Source organism: Ambystoma mexicanum, chromosome 11 (assembly GCF_040938575.1).
Source record: "Ambystoma mexicanum isolate Mex_15411 chromosome 11, UKY_AmexF1_1, whole genome shotgun sequence".
NCBI lineage: Eukaryota > Metazoa > Chordata > Amphibia > Caudata > Ambystomatidae > Ambystoma > Ambystoma mexicanum.
Genome location: NC_090934.1, coordinates 971,996,040 through 972,016,932, shown reverse-complemented (window position 1 = coordinate 972,016,932; position 20,893 = coordinate 971,996,040). Strand labels below are relative to the sequence as shown.

Below are 20,893 nucleotides of genomic sequence, written 5' to 3'. Positions count from 1 at the left end.
TGAGGGGTGCGCGGGGAGAGTCACACACGATAGGCCTTGTGAGAGCGGGGTATGTGTATTTTGTGGGTGCGCGGGGAGTATTACACGTGATTTCGCTGGGCGAGCGGGGTACGTGTATTCTGAGTGGTGCGCGAGCAATTTCACAAGCGATAGGCCTTGTGCGAGCGGCGTACGTGTATCTTGGGGGTGCGTGGGAAGTTTCAGACGCGATAGGCCAAGGGCGAGCGGGGTACGTGTATCTTGGGGGTGCGCAGGGAGTATCACACGTGATAGGCCTTGTGCGAGCGGTTACGTGTATTCTGAGGGGTGCGCTGGGAGTATCACACACGATAGACCTTGTGCGAGCGGGGTATGTATATTTTGTGGGTGCGCAGGGAGTATTACACGTGATTTCGCTGGGCGAGCGGGGTACGTGTATTCTGAGTGGTGCGTGAGCAATTTCACACGCGATAGGCCTTGTGCGAGTGGCGTACGTGTATTCTGAGGGGTGCGGGTAGTATCACACGCGATAGGACTTGTGCGAGTGGGGTATGTGTATTTTGTGGGTGCACGGGGAGTATTACATGTGATTTCACTGGGCGAGCGGATTATGTGCATTTTGAAGGGTGCACGTACAGTTTCACATGCGATAGGCCTTGTGCAAGCAGCGTACGTGTATCTTGGGGGTGCGCGGGAAGTTTCACACGCGATAGGCCTTGGGCAAGCGGGGTACGTGTGTTTTGGGGTGCGCATGCAGTTTCACACGCGATTTCGCTGGGCGAGCGGGGTACATGTATTCTGAGGGGTGCGCGTGCAGTTTCACACACGATAGGCCTTGGGCGAGCGGGGTACGTGTATTAATGGGGGTGCATGGGGAGTATCACATGCGATAGGCCTTGTGCGAGCGGGGTACGTGTATCCCGAGGGGTGTGCGGGGAGTATCACATGCGATAGGCCTTGTGTGAGCGGGGTACGTGTATTTTGTGGGTGCGCAGGGAGTATTACACATGATTTCGCTGGGCGAGCAGGGAACGTGTATTCTGAGGGGTGTGTGTGCAGTTTCACACGCGATAGGCCTTGTGCGAGCGGCGTATGTGTATCTTGGGGGTGCGCGGGAAATTTCACACACGATAGGCATTGGGCGAGCAGGGTACGTGTATTAATGGGGGTGCATGGGGAGTATCACATGCGATAGGCCTTGTGCGAGCGGGGTACGTGTATCCCGAGGGGTGTGCGGGGAGTATCACATGCGATAGGCCTTGTGTGAGCGGGGTACGTGTATTTTGTGGGTGCGCAGGGAGTATTACACATGATTTCGCTGGGCGAGCAGGGTACGTGTATTCTGAGGGGTGTGTGTGCAGTTTCACACGCGATAGGCCTTGTGCGAGCGGCGTATGTGTATCTTGGGGGTGCGCTGGAAATTTCACACACGATAGGCATTGGGCGAGCGGGGTACGTGTATTTTGGGGTGCGCGTGCAGTTTCACACGCGATTTCGCTGGCTGAGCGGGGTACGTGTATTCTCAGGGGTGCGCGTGCAATTTCACACGTGATAGGCCTTGGGCGAGTGGGGTACGTGTATTACTGGGGGTGCGCGGGGAGTATCACACGTGATAGGCCTTGTGCGAGCAGGGTACGTGTATCTTGGGGGTGCGAAGGAAGTTTCACACCGAATTGGCAGTGTGGGTCCTCCCAGGTGTGCCCTCTCCCCCCTCCCCAGGCCCTGCAGGCAGCCCACACCACAGGGGACTACCCTGCACCCCAGGCCATGCCCCGCAGGCAGCCCATTCACCTTGGGCATGCCCCGCAGGTAGCCCATCCACCCTGATCATGCCCCGCAGCCAGCCCACATGTCACCATGCACCCCCACCCACCTGGCAGTGACAGGCACCTGCTAGCAGGCCCCGACTCATGTCCACCTGAACCCCCACCCACCCGGCAGTGAGGGGCACCTGCCAGCAGGCCCTGACTCATGTCCCCCTGCACCCTCACCTGGCAGTGAGGGGCATCTGCCAGCAGGCCCTGACTCATGTCCCCCTACACCCCCACCCACCCGGCAGTGACAGGCACCTGCCAGCAGGCCCTGACTCATGTCCCCCTGTACCCCCACCCACCCGGCAGTGAGGGGCACCTGCCAGCAGGCCCCGACTCATGTACCCCTGCACCCCCACCCACCCGGCAGTGAGGGGCACCTGCCAGCAGGCCCCGACTCATGTCCCCCTGCACCCCCAGCTACCCGGCAGTGACAGGCACCTGCGAGCAGGCCCCGACTCATGTCCCCCCCAACACGTCATCATGATCCACAATCATGGCCCTCATGGCCACCCAAATCCCACCGCACGCCCCCCCTGCCCAAAGAACCAACCAAGTATTACATCCACCCCACATTGAAATGCCCATTACATGAAACAACTCAAATGGCATGTATGTACATCAACACATGTCCGTCACACACACACAAAGGGTGCCAGTGAATGTGAAAACCCACATCGTGACATGCATGAAACCAATGAGAGAATACCACACACTGAAGTATGAAACAATGTATTCAACACAAAATGAAGTGAATCAAATGAAAACACACAATAATGGAAATAAATAAAATGCAGCATGTTCCAAAATGAAAAAAAATATGAAATCAGAATCAAAATAAATCCAAATGAAAATGTGTCCAAAGTCTCCGTCCAACAAAGCAAATCCAAAGGGAAAGAAATAAGTAAAATCCATTGCTCTATGGTGAAAAAAAAATAAAATGACGATAAATCCACTGTTCAACTATATAAAAATAACAAATCCAGGGTCCATGAGCCCAAACATTGAAAATGAAACCTGCAAAAAAAACTACCTAATAAAGAACTATCTACAAAAAGGTGGGGAATAGTCCAAACGCCCCAAATGAAAGAAACACATAAATGAAACCTAACACTAACTAACTTTATACAATGGCGGCGGGCAAGTCCTACGGCTCACTCTGTGATGTCCCGGGCCAGGGCATCATCAAACTCCATGTCGATGTCCCGGAGGCGGCCACTCCCCTGTCCCCGAGGTCTTGCAGGGAGGCAGTCATGGCCTGTTCCAACTCCCTGCGAGTTGCCTCAAGGCACTCAGCCCGCCTCAACGCCCTGCGCATGGAGAACTCCGCCCTGACCATGGTGAGCCGTGCCTCTTCCGCCCGTCGCCGCTCCGCATCTATCCCCTGGCCCAAACGCTGCCACACGGAAGACACTCCCATTCCAGGGTCCTCCTGCCCTCCGGCCGATGCCTGCCCCACTGATGTTGATGGCCCCGAGCCATCATCGCTCCCACCTTGAGCCTGCTGCTGCTGTCCATGTGCCCTGCCGGATGATGCCGGCACATCCTCCATCTGCTGGTCTCCAGTTGGTCGGGTGTCCACCCCTGCTGGACCTCCGACTCCCGACTGTGGCAGGGATGTGATCTCCACCAAGCTGGCTGCGTTGGTCAGGCCAGGTCCACAGGGGGCCCTGGTGGAATCTGCGCCGAAAGACGGCAGGGAGAATGACTGGTGCATAGTCTCCACAGAGGAGGAGAGTGCTCGACACATGTAGGAACCCTCCGACCATGGCCCCTGCCAACTGTGCCACGTTGACACGCATCTCTTCGTGATGGTGTGCGTGGTCCCTCCAGGAATCTTGCACATCATCATGAATGACACGGGTGCGCAACGCGACACCAATCAGGACGGACCCCATACGGTCATGGGTCTCCTCGTCCACAGGTAGCAGAGTGCCAGATGACGTGGGCCTCCCCACTACCTGCGGATGGGCCTGGGACGGGGCATCCCTGCAGGTGCATGGTGGTGCAGTCACAGGGTCAGGGACAGTGACATGCACAGGCCCCTCTGCGGTGACCTGTGCTGCCTCCTGCCCCTGGCCCTGGACTGCACCACTTGCACCAGTGGTACGACCCCCACCAGGCCCCATATGCGGCTCAGTAGCGGCTTCCTTCTCCTCTAAGTAGACCACCAACCCAGATGGCTCTGCACCGTCTTCCGCCATCGCAAGCCCCTGTGGGGGCTCACCCGGCCCTTCCGCTGCAGCAGTAGTGGCAGACATGGCACCACTCCACTCGCTCCCGGATGATGGTAATTCCTGGGAGGGTGGCTGGGCCTTGCATCGCCGGCCGGTGGAGGCATCCCCGCCGCTTTGCTCCACAGACGCTGCGTAGAGGGAGAGATAGAACACAAGCATCAGGGTACTGTGCAATAGTCCCCTAGACAGGAAGCAATAGCACATGAGTGGCACTGTCAAACGTCACTTCCATCCTGTCCCTCCGCAACACATGGGTTAATGCAGGCAACACACATGCAGAAACCGGCACGGCACATGCAATCAACATTAGCATCCATGTACAAGGGCCTCTTTTGACATAACTGTTGTCTTCAAACTCACATGCATCATGGGTCATACTGATCCCATGCACACACATCACCGGAGGGGCATGCATCTGGCCTTGTACACCACAGACACAGTGGATGCAAGGATGACTAGACTGCATCAGTGAATCAACACACCGTCACGGACATGTGTCATGCATCCATGGCGTTTAAAAGTCACACACATGCTACTCAGACACATAGACATGTACACCATAAATGTCCATGACAACAGCACCCATCTCTCACACCTCATCCATGTCCAAGAACAGAGACAGGCATGCATTCATGTGTGCATTCCGCATGCTGCTCCCCATGTTGCATTGGAACACATGCATCATCCATGTGGTTCACGCATGACTGGTCTCACATGCAGGACCATGATGTCCCTGCACACACACATCCATACATGGCCTATGTCAGACATACAGGCAAGTAGCTGACTACCAGCACACTGCAACAAGCCCTGTTTCACACAGCAATGCATGGCCACTTACTGCTTGACTCCAGACGGGTCTGTCTCTGAAGGATCTGGACGTGGAGGGCTGGGCTAATGCATTCCAGGACCCTCATCTGGATGTTGGTCAGGCTGACCCGGCACCCCTCTGCATCCTCTGCCTTCAAGAGGCACCGGGCCTTGCTGAGGGTCCTGGACCTGAAGTCCTCCCAGCACTTCCGGACGTGTTTGATGTCACGGGTTGCCAACCCCTCCGCATTGATGGCAACCACTACATCCTCCCAGATCCTCTCCCGTCCTTCCTTGTCGGCGCATGATGGTGTGAAGAGGGCATCATAATGCCCCAAAACTTGCTCCACCAGGATACCAACTTCCTTATCGCTGAAGCTGGTAGCCCTCTGCCTCTCTGGCTGGGGGTCGCCAGTGGTCTCGGATGGTGTTTGCCTGACATGGCAACACCCAAGGCAGGTGTGGGTGGCCAACTGGGTCCTGGGGCTGGGCTGTGGAGCAATGGTATACCAGTCGGGAGTCTTCTGTTCCAGCAGGGGTGGACACAGCAACTGGACCCCTGCAGATGGCTGACGTGCAGGCACCAAACAGCAGGGCACATGGGCAGCAGGCAGGCAGGCAGCAGCAGATGGCAGGTGGGAGCGTGCTCGGGGCTCTGGGGGGGAGGAAAATGGCCTTCTGGGCAGGAGCGTGGTCTTCCGTGTGTTGTCGCGTGGCCAGCTTGATACGGAGTGATTTGGCACGTGAAAAAACTGCACGTCAGCGTGTAATTCGAGGAAAGGCCCTTAGCGTGTAAGCGCGTCTGTGACGTGACACGCACGGGCGTTTCCCTCAACACGGGTGCATGTTGATTGTACGCATGCAAAAACTGCACGTCCGGGTGTCATTGCGTGGAATTGGAGGAAAGGGCCTTAGCGCGTACATGCGTAAGTGACGTTGCACGTGTGGGCTGGCTTAAAAGGTACGCGTAGGACGCCATTTTCTTGTAAGTGCTTTTTGTGGAGAGCGAGTGAGTGATTCTTGTACTTCTTGTTGGCTCACACGCGATAACTTCACAATGTTTCCAGTTCGTACTCCCTGTTTACTCAGACAGCATTCAATTCTTCTTTTGGCGGGGGTGTTGCCAACGCGCACACGTGCGTCTTTTTCAAATTCTTTTCCCAGGCAGACGGTGAGTTTCGCACATATTTTCCAAATGCCCCCGTGTGTCGCATACCCATTCAGAGGTCATTGTAGGCTGCGTGTATCACGCGTATGCTTATTTTTGTGTTTCTGGGTGCCACAGCGTAGTGCAGGTTAATTTTTCCATGCACATGGTCTACCAGGGGTTGCGTGCACATTAAATATTGTTTTTGGGGTGCCTGTGCGTTGCGTGACCTGTCATCTTCCCCCAGGGGTCACAGACAGCCTTGCTAGAGCACTAGGGTATGAATTCCATCTAGTACCCTACCCCTTTCACCCCAATTGCCCAGGACAATTGTTTACTGCAACTCCCGTACACACAGGCAACCAAGCAGTAAGGGAGGCAAAGGTGGCCGAGCTCAAAGAGGTGGGCGCGGTAGGGGACGTGGCCAGGATGTGCAGGGTGGCCCAAGAGGCCAGTGTGTGGAGGACCAATCAAAGACACCTATTCCCCCCCATTGGTTCGGGGAGATGTAGCTGACACCATCCCAGCTCAGCCCTTGTTAAACCGGCCCATATTGTCAACAGAACCGGCACAGGATGACTCCCAGGCTGACTTCCGTGTCACCAAGTCTAAGCCACGTGTGGCGGTGAAAGTTGCTGTCACCAGGCTACGTGGATCTGGGGCAGCAATGTTATCTGCTGCCCCAAGTAGCCAGGGTGAGGGACTGCAGGGGCAGCTGCAGCTCCATCCACCCCAGCTCTGAGTCTCCCTGCTGGGATGGTGTTGGTCCAAGTCCATCACACTGAGGTTGTCCTGCCAACATCACCCAGCAGTCAATGCCTGCAGTGAGACCTTTGGTCATCGTGCCTTTGGCAACTTCCAGTGCCCCGTCCACCTGCGCTTCAGCCCCTACCAACCAGAGCGGCGTAAGCCACTCAGGGTCCGCACCACCTCCCAAGAGGAAGAAGGGGGCTCTTGCAGTACAGGCTAGGACCCCAGACACGGCTACCCACTCCGGCACATCAAGGAAGCCTAGTTTCAATGATGCAGAACTAGATGCACTTGTGGGGTATGTGTCGGCTCATGGCTGCGAAATGATGGTGACTGCAGAGTGCAATACTACGACTGCTCAACGTAGGGTCCACTGGCAGACCATCGTTGACCATATTAGTTCCCTTGGATTTGTGAAGCGCACAGCTGATGATTGCTCTAAGCGCTGAAATGACCTGAAACGCAGAGCAAAGAACAAGCTGGCTTCAAATTATGCCTCTACTCTGGTGACTGGCGGTGGGTCTCCACCAGAGGAGGAACCACTCACTGAACATGAGTCTGTCGCTGCAACATTCATCACAGAGGATCAGATCCAAGGCGTGGGAGACCTAACAGATCTTGAAGCAATGTCCGGTGAGTGACCATGCATGTGTGTGCAATCCATGTGTATGTTGCTTGGTTGATGTGTTCTGATTGAGCGCCAGTTGAGGCTGTCTAGTCATGACTGCTATGGTTCACCCATGTGGTCCCTCAAAACCATTCCCCGGCCTTGTGTTTCCATTTCAGAGTATCCCTTCTGACCACAATTCACTTTTTGCACATGATTAATCCACTTGGCCTTCAGCTGTCCTCTTGCCACAACATTATTCATACTGATTTCCTCTTCATTCAGCCTGATTGATGAAATGATTAGCATATTTATGAGACATTTTTATGGCCTACTGTCCCAAATGTGACATACTTCTGTCATAGATTACTCCACACAATGGCCCACATTTATTGACTTATTAGGGGAAAGATTTGTACAATCAGGCTGATTGAGTAATGTGCACATACACATGGCCTGCACACTATCATTTTGGGGCCCTGTTTGAATGTTGAACATGACAATTGTATCCTCTCATGTCGAAGTGACCAACCATTGATGTACCCATGTGCCTGCCATCACTGCATCAGTGAACACTGACTTTGTTGCAGCGTGTGGCACATGCATGTTTTCTCACTCTTTTTTACATGTTTTATTTCATGATGTCCATCTCACATGGATGGGTGACAGTACTGATTTGCTACCATCTGGGTGTCCTTGTCAAATCTGCCATGGCTATGGTACGTGCTGTCTGTGTGCTGGCATGTGTCATGTATGTGGATTGTCCATGCCACTCACAGGCTAATGTTTGATGCCAGTGCTATCCAGCATGCAGCACATGTGTTGGTTTTCCATCTTGCAGTCATCAGTGTGTGCTTTTTGCCTCCCCTTCCAACTCTTTGACAGTGCATGCATGCCAGAGTTATTGTCATGTGGGACATGTGTCATTTATGTACTGGATCTCTGCCTCGTCATGCCTATGTGTGTGTGCTATGGTGCTCATGCCTGTTTCCATTTGTTATCTTTCATGTTTTTACAGATGATGAGGCACTTGATGCTGTTGAGGAGGAGGAGATTGCGCAGACCCAGGTGGACTCACAGCCACAACCGGGCACCAGTGGAGGATGTGGGGTGGTGGTGGGTGAAAACCCATTACCCCTACAGACCATATTGTACACTGGTGTCTCTGGGTACACCTCCGGAGACCTCTATGAATCAGGTGCTGAATCAGACATTGAGACATATGTGCCGTCGCAGTTGAGTGTTTCTGGCAGGGATGTTATTCTGTTCAACCCACCTGCACCGGGGGTAGACCCCTATATGGGGATATCAGTGTTGGAAAGTCCGCCTGTGGCGGTTACAGATGCAGGGTCACACTCCACAATATTTGCTTCTGTTCCTGGGCAGCAGATCAATGGAGGAATGCAGTCCTGCAGCCTCAGGCAGTGCCAGCAGAGCAAGGTGCACATCACCTTTCCCCAAACAGGTGTGGTGCCCGCCAACGTGGTGGCCGTGCGCCACCAGGCAATACTCTGTAGGAGAACTCCATGTACAGTATAGCAGCACAAGGTGAAATGAGGGTGAAATGATGGCTCAGGCAATGGATAGGGTGGCCACTTCCATTCTGCCCCCTGAAAGGCAGATGGTGCTCCAGCAGCAGGCAACAGACTCCATTTGCCACTCATACAGGGAGGACATGTTGGCGTCCAACAGGGACCGACGGGCTGGACTGGAGACTCTGTGCACAGCCATATCTGTAGAGTCACAGACCCACAGGGAAGCCCTCAGGTTAGAACACAGGTCCCTCAGAGATACTCTGGGTGAACTTGAGGTGTCCCGGAATACAAGGGCAGAACAGCAGCTGGAGCAGCTGACACGTACACTCTCAGCTGAGCTCCAGGCAGCCCATCATGAATGCATGCTACCCGTGAGGTGCTGCATGGGGATCTCCGTACCATCATCCTGCAGAACCATACCTTTCACACCCGCATGCTTGCTGCCATGGAGGAGCATGTCAGGGCTTTGCGTGGTCTGCCTCCCATATCACGGCCAACTTCTGATGTACCACCACATGGTGATGACAGCGACGGCAGTTCTCCCACTGTAGCGTAGCCATGCAGGTCATGAGCCCATGGAGGTATTTTTGTTTTTTCTCAACATCCACGCATGTGGGTGTTGGGGTGCACCCTGTACCTCGTCCCTCCTGAGTGCCCCCCCCGGTCCACACATGGCCATTTTTGATTTGATTTTTTTTTTAACAGTGTGGTGCTTTGTGTGGCTCCCGTATGCCGTATGCATCCACTGTGTATTCCAGCTGGGTACATGCAGGCTTGTCCTGTCTTTGGATTAGATGCTTGGGTTCCTGATACACACACCACTTCTGCTTCCCCTTTCCATGGGCTTGCAAAGGGTGTGACCAAGTGACAGTAACTTACACAGTGACATTGGGCTCCCATAAATTGTGTGGACAGTCTGTAGTCAAAACTGTGTATACATCCCTAGGGGATATTGTTGCAGAAATCTCCACTGCATGGTGGATTTATGTATGGTTCTACATCCCTGACTTTTTCCTTATATACATGTACCTTCTTCATGTCTTAACAAGCCCATCTACTTTGCAGATGCAGTTCATGTTATATGCAGTTCACTACTACATTTGCCTCCGAGCAACAATCTGCAGTTGGAAGGGGTCGATGTGCTGCCTTAGTCAGGTCGTGACACTTGCACTACTTTTATTTTTTATTGTAATATATTGCCAGTGTTTGACCATGTACTGATGTTTTCTCTTGCTGGCAAGTATTTGTTCATGTGTGTTCTTTTTGTATTCATTATTGAGAGCAAATTGTCTGTGGCCTGTTTCCATTTAGGACAGTGCACGTAGTGACACATGTGTCATGTGTTGTGCATTCATTTGGTTGCTTTCACATTGCATGCCGTGCCATGGTGTGTTGGGGAGGTGTTGGGTGACATGCCGCTATTTTGATGTGGTATTTTGCAAGGGGGTAGTCTTCCATGCTGCATGAATTTGTGCCTTTTTGTGTCACAGCATTGGGTGTCTTGGAGTAGCTAGGGATGCACACAATGTAGCACTTCCAGGTGAACAATCTCAGGCTGGTATGGTTGTGACAGTTGACTGTTCCTTTTGTCATCATCATTGATTGTGAGCTGGTATGTGCCAGGCCTGTGTGCACTGCGCAGTGGTGGGATTTTAGGTGAAGTAATTTGCCACAAGCTGGGTCCGGGCTGCCTCCCCACGTGCCCTTTCACCTCCCATGTGCAGCGGCCGTGCATGTGGTTGGGGATGTGGGGGCACCACCATGTCCACTCGCACGCCCCGCCGGGTCGCAACGTTGTCCAGGACACATGCTGCCATAATGATCCTGCACACTACTGGGGGCGCATATAGCAGCTGCCCACAAGGGCAGTCAAGGGAGCGAAAGCATGACTTGAGCGCTCCGAACGTGCGCTCCACTATGCCCCGGGTTGCAATATGGGCTGTGTTGTATCGTACCTCGGGTGGTGTGGTGGGGTTCCGAATTGGCGTCATCATGTAGGTGCTCAGAGGGTAGGCACTGTCCCCTGGGGAGGTGATAACGGTTGTCATTAGTGGGGTTTTCCCATTTCTCAGTTTGTGACATGCATGCATGTGCAGAGGCATTTATACTCACCAATTAGCCATGTGTCACCATGCCGGCCAGCTTCCAGGTCCCGGTTTAGGGATGACATTTTGAATATAAAACTATCATGGCTGGACCCTGGATAGTTGGCAAATACTGAGGTGATGATTCCCTTGGCATCACATACAACCTGCACGTTAATGGAATGCCAGTGCTTGCGGTTCCGATAGATATGCTCAGTGGCCCTGGGCGTCTTTTTTGGCGCACGCCTTTCCCCTGTTAGATTGCATGAATACGTGTTGTTAGCGCGCGTGTGGGCGTTGCAAGCATTTACCTCCTGTACTTCCCCCATAAAGCCCACATTTTCACGCATTGTTCCCCATACCGCGCGTTACGCCCCGTGTTCCGCCCACATTTCTTGTGTGCGCTACGCTATGTGTGCTTTCCCTGTGCATGTAGCGCATACCGTTTAGTAACGTGTGCGCCTGAGAGCGCCACCCACAGATTTGGCACACATCCCAGCTTTTACTAGCGCAGCGCATTCCATGAAACGATCAACGGCTGCGTGCGGAGCTTTGGCACGCTTGCGCTGCAATTTTCACGCTTGTGCCCCCCTATTCGGCGCTCATTTATTCCATGAATTAGCCCGCAAATATCTTTGGGTCGAATCCTGGATGCTGACGCCACGTTTGGAATGATGCCTATGACCTGGTGCCTATGAAAACCGCATTGTCTGTGGGAACATATCACTGCTGACACTTAAAAGAGTTCCTCCTGCAATGATAAGCCACAAACACTGCAAGTTGAGAACACCTATCAATGTTACTAGGCATGACACTGAGACAATGCTTAGTTATGGGACGGCTTCATATTCACGTCTAATCCAGATTACTTGCATTATCATGGAACAGAGTATACCAGCTGTGCTCAAAGACTTTAATGAGTAATTCTCTGTAATAAGGAAACTCAAGGATCATTTGCACATAGAGGAAGTTATTCTACCGATGACACTGACTCACCATTGCACATATTTTCACCAATGCCAACCGTTCCATAATTAGCTGGATACACTTGAGGCACTGAACATTATTGGGTTGATGGTATGCCCCAATTCTTACGGCTGACTCGATTCCGTACAGCACAGCTGTCTCTCCAGTTTTCCTAGTCAGTAACAAGATACCTTCTACAGTCAAGTACTTCATCAAACTCCTGTCCATAGTCCCCTCAGCTCAGCGGCAACGCTTTTGTCTTGGAAGCAAGACATTGCAGAGCAGCACAGGTTTGAATCCCGGCCCATGCTTAGAAGCTGCTCTCCGGTATTAATTAATCTTTTATAATGCATTTAATACCAGAGATCAGTATTTTAGTGCAGGACCGGGATTTATTTATTTTTATTTTTTACATTTATAAAGCACACAGACAGGTTACAGGAAGATGACTTAGTTACATGGAGCATACATAAAGTGTTACATGAAAGACATTTACTTGGAATAAGTGGCGCTTTGCATGACATATTATGTATGATGGCTAAACAGTCAGCAGGTTCATACAATAAACGTTTTTATCGCTTTACGAAGGCTAAGTGGGGTGATACTCCTCTAAGGTGAGGTGGTAGGGAGTTCCATTGAGTGGCAGCCATGAAAGGGAAGCTGGATCCTCCAGCTCTAGTTTGTTTGACTATGTGCACTGTGAGTAGGTTGGCGTATGGTTGGTCTGGTTGAGGATGATCTGATAATTCTTTGTGTTAGGTATTGAGGGGCAGCGTGGTTAATGCATTTATTTGTTAGGGCAAGTGTTTTGAAGATGACACATTCTTGGATGTGTAGCCAGTGAGCTTTTTTCTTGGCAGCTGAGATGTGTTCCCTTCTGGGAATGCCAATGGCGGCACGGAGCGCATTGTTTTGGATGGATTTTAGTTTTTCAAGATTTCTTGTAGATATGCCAGCAAAGAGGATGTTGCAATAGTCAAGTCGGGGTCCAATTATGGCACTGGCTATGGTGAGGCAGTTTTCCTTGGTCAGGAAGGGTCTGGCTGTATTGAGAAGCTTAGAGTGGTATATTGTGGAGGATGCAATAGCATTTACCTGCTTGCACATGAAAAGGTTGGACTCAAGGTATACACAGAGGGTTTTAACAGTATGAGAAACTGTGATTTGAGTGTTGTCAATGGTGAAGACTAGGTTTTGGTTGTCAAGTTTCTTTAGAGTTTCAGTGGATCCAATCAGGAGTAGCTCTGTTTTATCTCCGTTCAGGCATAACCAGTTCTCTGCCATCCAGGCTTGAATGGTGGAGTAGGCGGCGTTGAGGGTTTTTGCATCTGACTCATAGTCGCCGGATAAGGGAAGGAGGACTTGTGTGTCATCAGCATAGTTCGTATATGTGATGCCTAGCAAATCCAGAATGTTGAAGTGTGGTCTGATGAAGATGTTATACAGAGTAGGGGATATGCATGAATCCTGTGGCACTCCACATTGGATGATGTCAGGAATAGTGAGCACGATCAAGATGACTTCAGTCCCTCGAATTAACTATGCCCTGAGTATGATTCCGTTGACTACAAGAAAGAAGCAAATGATGAAAATAGAGAGTCTGATACAAACATTTTTGTGGGACGGCAAACAACGACGCCTAAAGCTCTGGAAATTACAGCTATGCACGGAAAATTGTGGATCGGCTGTACCGGACTTCGAATATTATCATCTGGCCTATGGAGCCAGACATTTGCTTCTGTTCACTGAGAATTTGTCAGATGTTTGGAAACAAGCAGAAAAAAGTAGATATACTCGGCTCGCACCAAGGGCATTAATGACGTCGGAAGATGCACAAGGGTGCAAGTCATACGCTCCAACAAAATATCTTAGGGAATGTTGGAAAGGGCTCTTGAAAATTAGCAATAAAGGGGCTTCCTGCACAAATAACTGCTCACTTTGGTTAAATCGGGATGTTAAGCTAGAGGGGAAAACATTGTTTTGCCCCAATTGGTTTTTGAGTGACATTCAGTGGCTGGGTGACCTTTTCAAGGAAGGAAATGGATCTCCTTCGAAAGATTGAAGACTGAAAAGAAACTTGAAAATGTCACATACAGAGAGTATAGAAAACTGAAAAAAGCAGTGTGTAATGAGATTCCTGAGACATGCTGCAAGGATTGGATGGATTGGTTGCTAGATTTGAAGCAAAATGGTCACATCACCTCCAAAGTGTATAAACGCCTAGAACAGTATAAGGCACCCAATGAAAACCTTCTAGTAAAATGGTTGAGGTGATCCATTCGGAGATGTCTATGAGTAGATGGAGCAATATCTGCAAGAATGTGACTTTGACCTTTATGAATCAAGGATAAAGAGCAAGACAAATTAAGATGCTGAATATGGTGTATTGGACTCCTCAGAAATGATTTAAGAGAGGCTTGGTAATGTCTGAGGCGGGCTCGAGATGCAAACATCGGGTGGGATCCTTCTAACACATTATATTGGAATGTGGAACTGTGAGGGATTTCTGGAGGGATGTGACACAGACAATGAATAGAGTGTTAATGAGTGATGGGGAGTATAACTTGGAGAGTATTATTCTTGGGGAGGAAGAACTGAGATGTATCTTATCCACAGAGATGTTGGTTCTTTAGAGCTTCACTAGCTACTAAGAAAATGATTTCTACAGAACTGGAAAAGTGTGCAGACACCATCTTTTTCAGATTGGATGACGGATTTGGTAAAGATGTCGAATATTGAATGGTTGATCTTGTGTAGACACAAAAAAAGAGACTTATATGAGCGTATCTGGGGTAGATTCCTGGACCTATGATTTTAGCATCGATACATTACTATTTTCATGGTTTCCTCAGAGCTGCTGTTTTTACCACACTTGTGACTATATGTACTTGTGTTTTTGTAAATATGATGTTGTGATGTAATACTGCATGTTAGTTTTGTATGCATAAATTAAAATAAATATGTGAATACAAAAAAAGGTATTTAAAAAATGTCATTTAGTCACCAGGTCATCCTTTAAATGCTGACAGAACAGAAAATGCCAACAGACACATTCCTGTGCTTCCCTCTAAATAGAGGGTGGTGTAAAGATGATAGCCGAGGGAGAGGTAAAGGATCTATGTGTGGGAGTTCTGTCCAAAAACAAAATTGCAATGCCACCAGCGGCATTTAAAATTTTTATTTTGACATAGATCTCTTTAAAATGCCACATGACCTTCATGACAAGCATGAGGACTGAGCTCCTTTGAGACGCATCCAGATTCCAAAATTGTAACCATTAATCATTCTCACGGATACTGTGTACAAAGTGGTGACAATAAAAAGCCCTAATAGTGTCATGTGACAGGACTGACATTATATGTGCTTGCTTCAGCCTTTGCTTTCCAGATAGCAGCACAGTTCAGAGCCCTCCCCTCTTAAGCCATGAGTGGGTAGAAATCCTAAATCAGAGAAGCACAGTTATGTCCAGTATATACACACTAATGCATATTGAAAAGTATGGTTCAGTATATGATTTCAGGGCATCCTCTACCCGTTTGTCCATAGGAAAAGTATCTAATGAGATCAGTGGTGTTCTCTAAGCAAAGCTCGACAGCAGAGTGTCTGCATTGGGAGAGGAAGGGAAACTAATGGCGAACCAATCAATGGGGCACATCTTCTTTTATTAAAAGAATGTCACCCACCAATGTCAGCTGGCTGATGGTAGCAGCATAGTACATCCGCCCCAAAGTAGTCACCATTTCAATTTCTAAAATGCATTACAGAGGTTTGATCTAAAATGAGCCAGAATATTTGCTAATACCTGTTTCTTGGTATGTTTTTCTCCAGAATAGGGTCAAAAGGAGGTGTCTGCCTCCTGGTCCTCTGGTGGCCCCAGTCGAGAGAATCCTCATTCATGTCCATCGCCCTCAGATATTTTGCTGAGAGTCCCTCTGGTAATACAAGAACAGTGTTTTGCCCTGATAGCCACCAAAGTCTCCTCCATCCAATGTTTAGGTGTTTTAGGAATATAGATGGAGGCACAATGGGCAGCTAAGGCAAAGCTATGTAATTCCTAGGACAATGGCTGCTTTTGACACCTGTCCTGCTCTTAAGAGGACGAGGACATGTGGTGCACCTTCCATTTATGTTCCCTTATTCCCCATCACAACAGCTAAAACAATACTCCCACAATATTTACCCTTTTTTAACATGTCGAGCACCAAAAGCATACACCCGGCTGCCTCCAGGCTTTACAAGCTCATTTGCAAATAGCAGCCCTGCAAACAAAGGAAGTGTGCTATGACTAGTGCTCCCACAGTCCTTCTGAATGCCTTGCGTGAGACCAGTGCGCTGTGCATCTGCTCTGCAGGTAACGTCCCCTCGTTCTCTATGGCCATCGGACTGGCTCATCCGTCCCAATGATGACAATAGGAAATGCAGAAGCCTTGGCACTGCTGGATATCATAATGGCTCGGAATTGTTGCTAGAGTTAGAACAAAACAGAAAGCCAAGAGTTAGTGGATAGGGTCTTCTTGTTCACCAACATCATTTTTATTTTTTACTTTTAAGTGATGCCTACTATTGCAATTGACTTTGTCCGGAGGTGGGACCACCTCATTATATTAAGGCTCCGTTGAAAATCAGCTGACGAGGCAGCAGTGCCCTCATTTTATTAAAAGGAAAAGGCATTTAAAGCGCACAGTTTGCCTTGTTTTGAAATCTGCTTATCTATTATACGCACCCTCTGTGTCTGTTTTTTTTCCTGCACCATCAGGCCCTTCTAGAGCCTGATTGGCGGCGTTTCGATGTATATATGATTTTGCATCTCACAGGGTGCAGACTGTGGTAAGCTTGAGCTTGCAAGCCATGGAGCTCACATCAGTGCAGAACCTTTTCTGTTGATGTCTGATTGTATGAAATCTATGGGCCAGGCAGGCTTTATTCTGCACTATATCAGTCTGTCCCAATTGTGCTGCTCTCTATGCACCCAGCCAAGTCAATGTATGGACCCTTCTCATGGAAGATTACTTTGGTACTTGTTCTGTGGAAAGAAGCCTCTCTGGGGTCAGATTGTGTTCTTTCAGCTTTATTTTCTAGGTTTCCCGGCATCCTGAACATCCAGTTGGTGATAGATTGCTAAGGCCCCACTATCTTTCAGTGATTTATCTTGGGGTGTAAATACAGAGTATACTGTTTTATAAACCCTGCCTAGTTGTATGTTCTTTGACGATCACGCCATCTCCTCAGTCATGGGTTTAAGGGCAATCTAGGCTCTAGGAGGTCTGAAAGCGGTAGAAGAAGAGTGGAAAATATGCATCGCTTGGTACCGTGGTTTGTATCAGCATAATGTTTACTCCTGCTTCACTTACAAAGGTAGCCTACGAGATCAGGGCAAGCATGTAGTGCATAGTTTAACAAAGCAATTAAGAGATATATTTAAGAAATGTAATTTCGAAAATTTCTCAGCTTTCAAAGTTTGAAATGTGAAATTGTTTCCATGCAGATGCTTATTGCACCAGTCACAGAACAAGGACGGGTACAGCGAGACATCTACCTCCCAGGTGATGGCTGCACCTGGATGGACAGCAACACAGCTCAGGTATTTGATGGAGGAACCTTACTGAGGAACTATTCTGCCAGCCTCATGCAAGTGCCAGTTTTTTTAAAGGTCTTGTAATCTTCGCATGAAGCCACTTGCAAAAGGTGCACTTACTCATAAGAAGATGGACACTGAGCAGTGGTGTTCTCTGGCAGACACACATCAGCCGTTTGCACTTTCAAGAACTTTTCTTTGATGTGCCTGACTTATTGCCCTTAGTCTACCTTGAAATTGAAGCAAAGGGTGCTGCAAGATCATCTCAGTTCATCTTCTGTTGCAGTATCTTTTGAGAACTCATAATTAAACTGATCAAACGTAGATACTGCTTTGTGTACGCACACCTACATAGTTTCAACTGGAACCTATCTCTGACCAGACGTGATGACGGCAGGAAAAGAGTTGCTTGCCTGGGCTCAGGCGGAATCGCTCCACGATCATGCTCCATGTTGGAAAAACAGAGGACTAGACTCAGTATAAGTTCCACTTGTCCAAACAGGTCTTAAACATAATGACTTTGCATTGCCTACCTCTCAAGATCACCTTATTATCATTTGAATGTTATGCTTATTATCAAAGAAACCATATCTGCCAAAGCCACAGCCTTCCATATTTATAAAAGGATATGATGACTATGAGTCAAACAAAAACAGAAAATACATGAACACTATTTTTAATGCAATTGTTCGGACGATAAGTGAATCAAGTTTACGTTGTACTTAATGAGGTCATTTTGGAAAATTGCCTGGTTTTCTTTTTTCATTAGTAGTACATTGTTTGTGAGTTTTTACTCTCCCATAGCCTGTTGGACCATATGTTTCCAAACACTTGGTGTCAGAAGTGTTCCTCATCTGTGTTTTCCAGAACGGGAGGAGAAGGAAGACCAAGATGCGAGCGAGGATGACTGCAAACGTATGACTTTGATTCTCCTTAGATAAAATACAATTTGACCATCTAGGACTCCTTTGTTTTACGGCATCTTTTAAAAATATGACTAAGGACAAATTCTGAATTAAATGTTAACTTCTGACAATGGAATTGTCGAAGTCAATATGCTCCATGGTTTGTCAGGATAAATATTTTCTATTCTTAGGCCCCACATGCAGTGCTTGCGGGCAACTCCACATCTTTTCAGATTTTTCTGACCTTATATGTTTTTATATTAATCTCAAGGTCATAATTATATTAATTTCAAGGTCTACTGTTAAATTCATTGATTCATTTAAATGTAGTTAGTTTTGGAAAATGTAAACTTCAACTAGAATCTTAATGATATCACATGCAACAGAAAAAAGCAATACTACCCTTAAGCTAGTATGATAATACATTCATCATTATCGGTCACTGATCAGTCAATTATGAGGTGCTGTGCATGTTTAGGTAGAGCACATGTAGGTGTAACTTACTCCATTTTATTGATTGGCTGTTGCACCCCAAACAACTACCATTCTTGGTATCACTTTATAAAAAGGTGGACTAACAATACATGTATAACTAATATGCAACACAATTGTAAGAACCATGTACTAATGAGTAACTAATTAAAGAAAGGTTAAAGTAACAATAGTTTAGCAAATTATGACTAAATACAAATTATTGTAATGCACAAATCATGACTGCCTCTGTCGACATGTGAAGGTGGAATCACTTAGTTGTGTCTGCTGAAAACTGTGAAGACCCCCGCTGATGTCTTTGTGGTATATAGAGCTACATATAATGCACATGGAAACAGGGTCTCTTGTGGTCCCAGCAGTTTGGTCTTGGTGCAACCATATGGGGGGCCCTCTTTAACATTGTGTATCACCAGTGAATCCCTTATTCGGTCCAAAATGACCCCAGAAAAAGTAGTGATCTGTAGCTTGCAGGATAATGAGCAATTAGGTACTCATTACTAAATGTCTGTTATACTTAAGTATATCATTTCTACATTCATTCATGCATTGTTAGTGTAGCTTGTAAAGTGACAATTGGTTCTTGAATTTTGATGGATGAACTCAGACATGTTTTATTACCATCAGCTGAAAAGGAAGTTTTGAGTTGTTTAACACAGCACCTTGATTGGCTCAAATTAGTTTTAGTAATACAATTTACTATTAAACTTGGTCCAAAAAAGGTAATTGAAAAGAATGCTCTGCAATTGGTAAGGAAATAGTTAACGTAACCTTTGTGCTGTAGCTTAATGTCTTCTTTTACAACAGTCATGTGTAACCATGCAATATAACCAGGCTTAATTTGCATTAACAGGTTTGTTATGGTACTTCGACAAATAACTCCTTAGCAGAGACCGATAAATGGCAATAAAATAAACCACCAGTTTCTTAAAACCTCTTATTTTCTCTCTTCACATTCCATGTGGTGCACTTGCAAATAACTGATTCAAATGTTAACATTTTCTTAGCATCGCATAAGCCTTATATTTATTCACCAGTGTCATCTTGAATTAATGACCTACTTTTCCTGGAAACATAAGCAACAAGGATGATCCTATTTTTGCTTTCTTGAAAACATGCATGAATCAATGAATGACCGTCACTCACCTGCAGCCTTTCTGCAGATTCTGCCCATTTTGCTCAACTTTTTTTTTTAGGAAACAACATTTTTTCATGTTCCTTTGAAAGTACCCTGTTGAGCAGGGTCAGATTGGCCCATCGGCCATTCGTCCAGTGGCCAGGCCGAAATCATTTTCTGCCGGGTGTGGTGCTGGGGCCTGGTTCTAGCCCACGCATTGGCCCATCTTTAGAGGCCCTGGGGGGCTGATTCTTTCCTTTGCAGAATTTGCAGCACGATGTGGATGCAGAGAAAGGTAACACCAAAGTGTTACCTTTCTCTTTGATGAATGCATTGCCTCTGCCTGCAGAGAGGCCTGGGGGCCAACCGTGGTCAGCTCAGTGCCTTCTGCTGCTGCAGCCTGCGACACCATGGCGCCAGCAAGCCCAGCAGTGTTACAATTTTGTTACAAAACACTGGGAGCAGCCAGGCTGGGCAGGGGCAGGGGCTGCTTCAGCCCAGCCCGCTCCCAGTAAATTGTATTTTGCTTTGCCTGATTTTCTGTCCTGCGTCACCGTGCACGGTGCATCCTGTGGGTGATCCTGGGGCCCCTGGGCTGGCCTGGGCACATAGCTGTGGCAGTGGCACAACGCCTCTGTGGGTACAGGAGCACATCGTGGCCAAGGTGCGGGAACATGTGCTGGATGCCTTGGGCCAGCCCCTGGCTTGGACCCTGATTGGGCGAGCAGTCCCTGCTCCGGGGCATGCAGAGGCATGCAAAGGCTCCACCGACCACCAGGAGAGGGAGAGTAGAGTCCATGGTGGAAGACGCCTCCCAAGTGACCCTTTTCTCTTTCTCAGGTGAGTGGGGTTGCTGCAGGGATGTCGGTCCCTGGCAATCC

At 48.5% G+C, this 20,893-nt stretch overlaps 1 protein-coding gene across 1 annotated transcript in view; it reads left to right on the top strand.

Moving 5' to 3' along the window:
- The window catches only part of LOC138503979 (SITS-binding protein-like), a 945,315-nt gene extending 925,487 nt beyond the window's left edge, over positions 1-19,828 (top strand). Inside the window, exon 10 of the mRNA XM_069624126.1 lies at positions 17,412-19,828. Coding sequence (XP_069480227.1) covers positions 17,412-17,585 — 174 coding nt within the window. The 3' untranslated portion in view covers positions 17,586-19,828. The remainder of the gene's footprint in view (positions 1-17,411) is intronic.
- Positions 19,829-20,893: the final 1,065 nt, after the last annotated feature.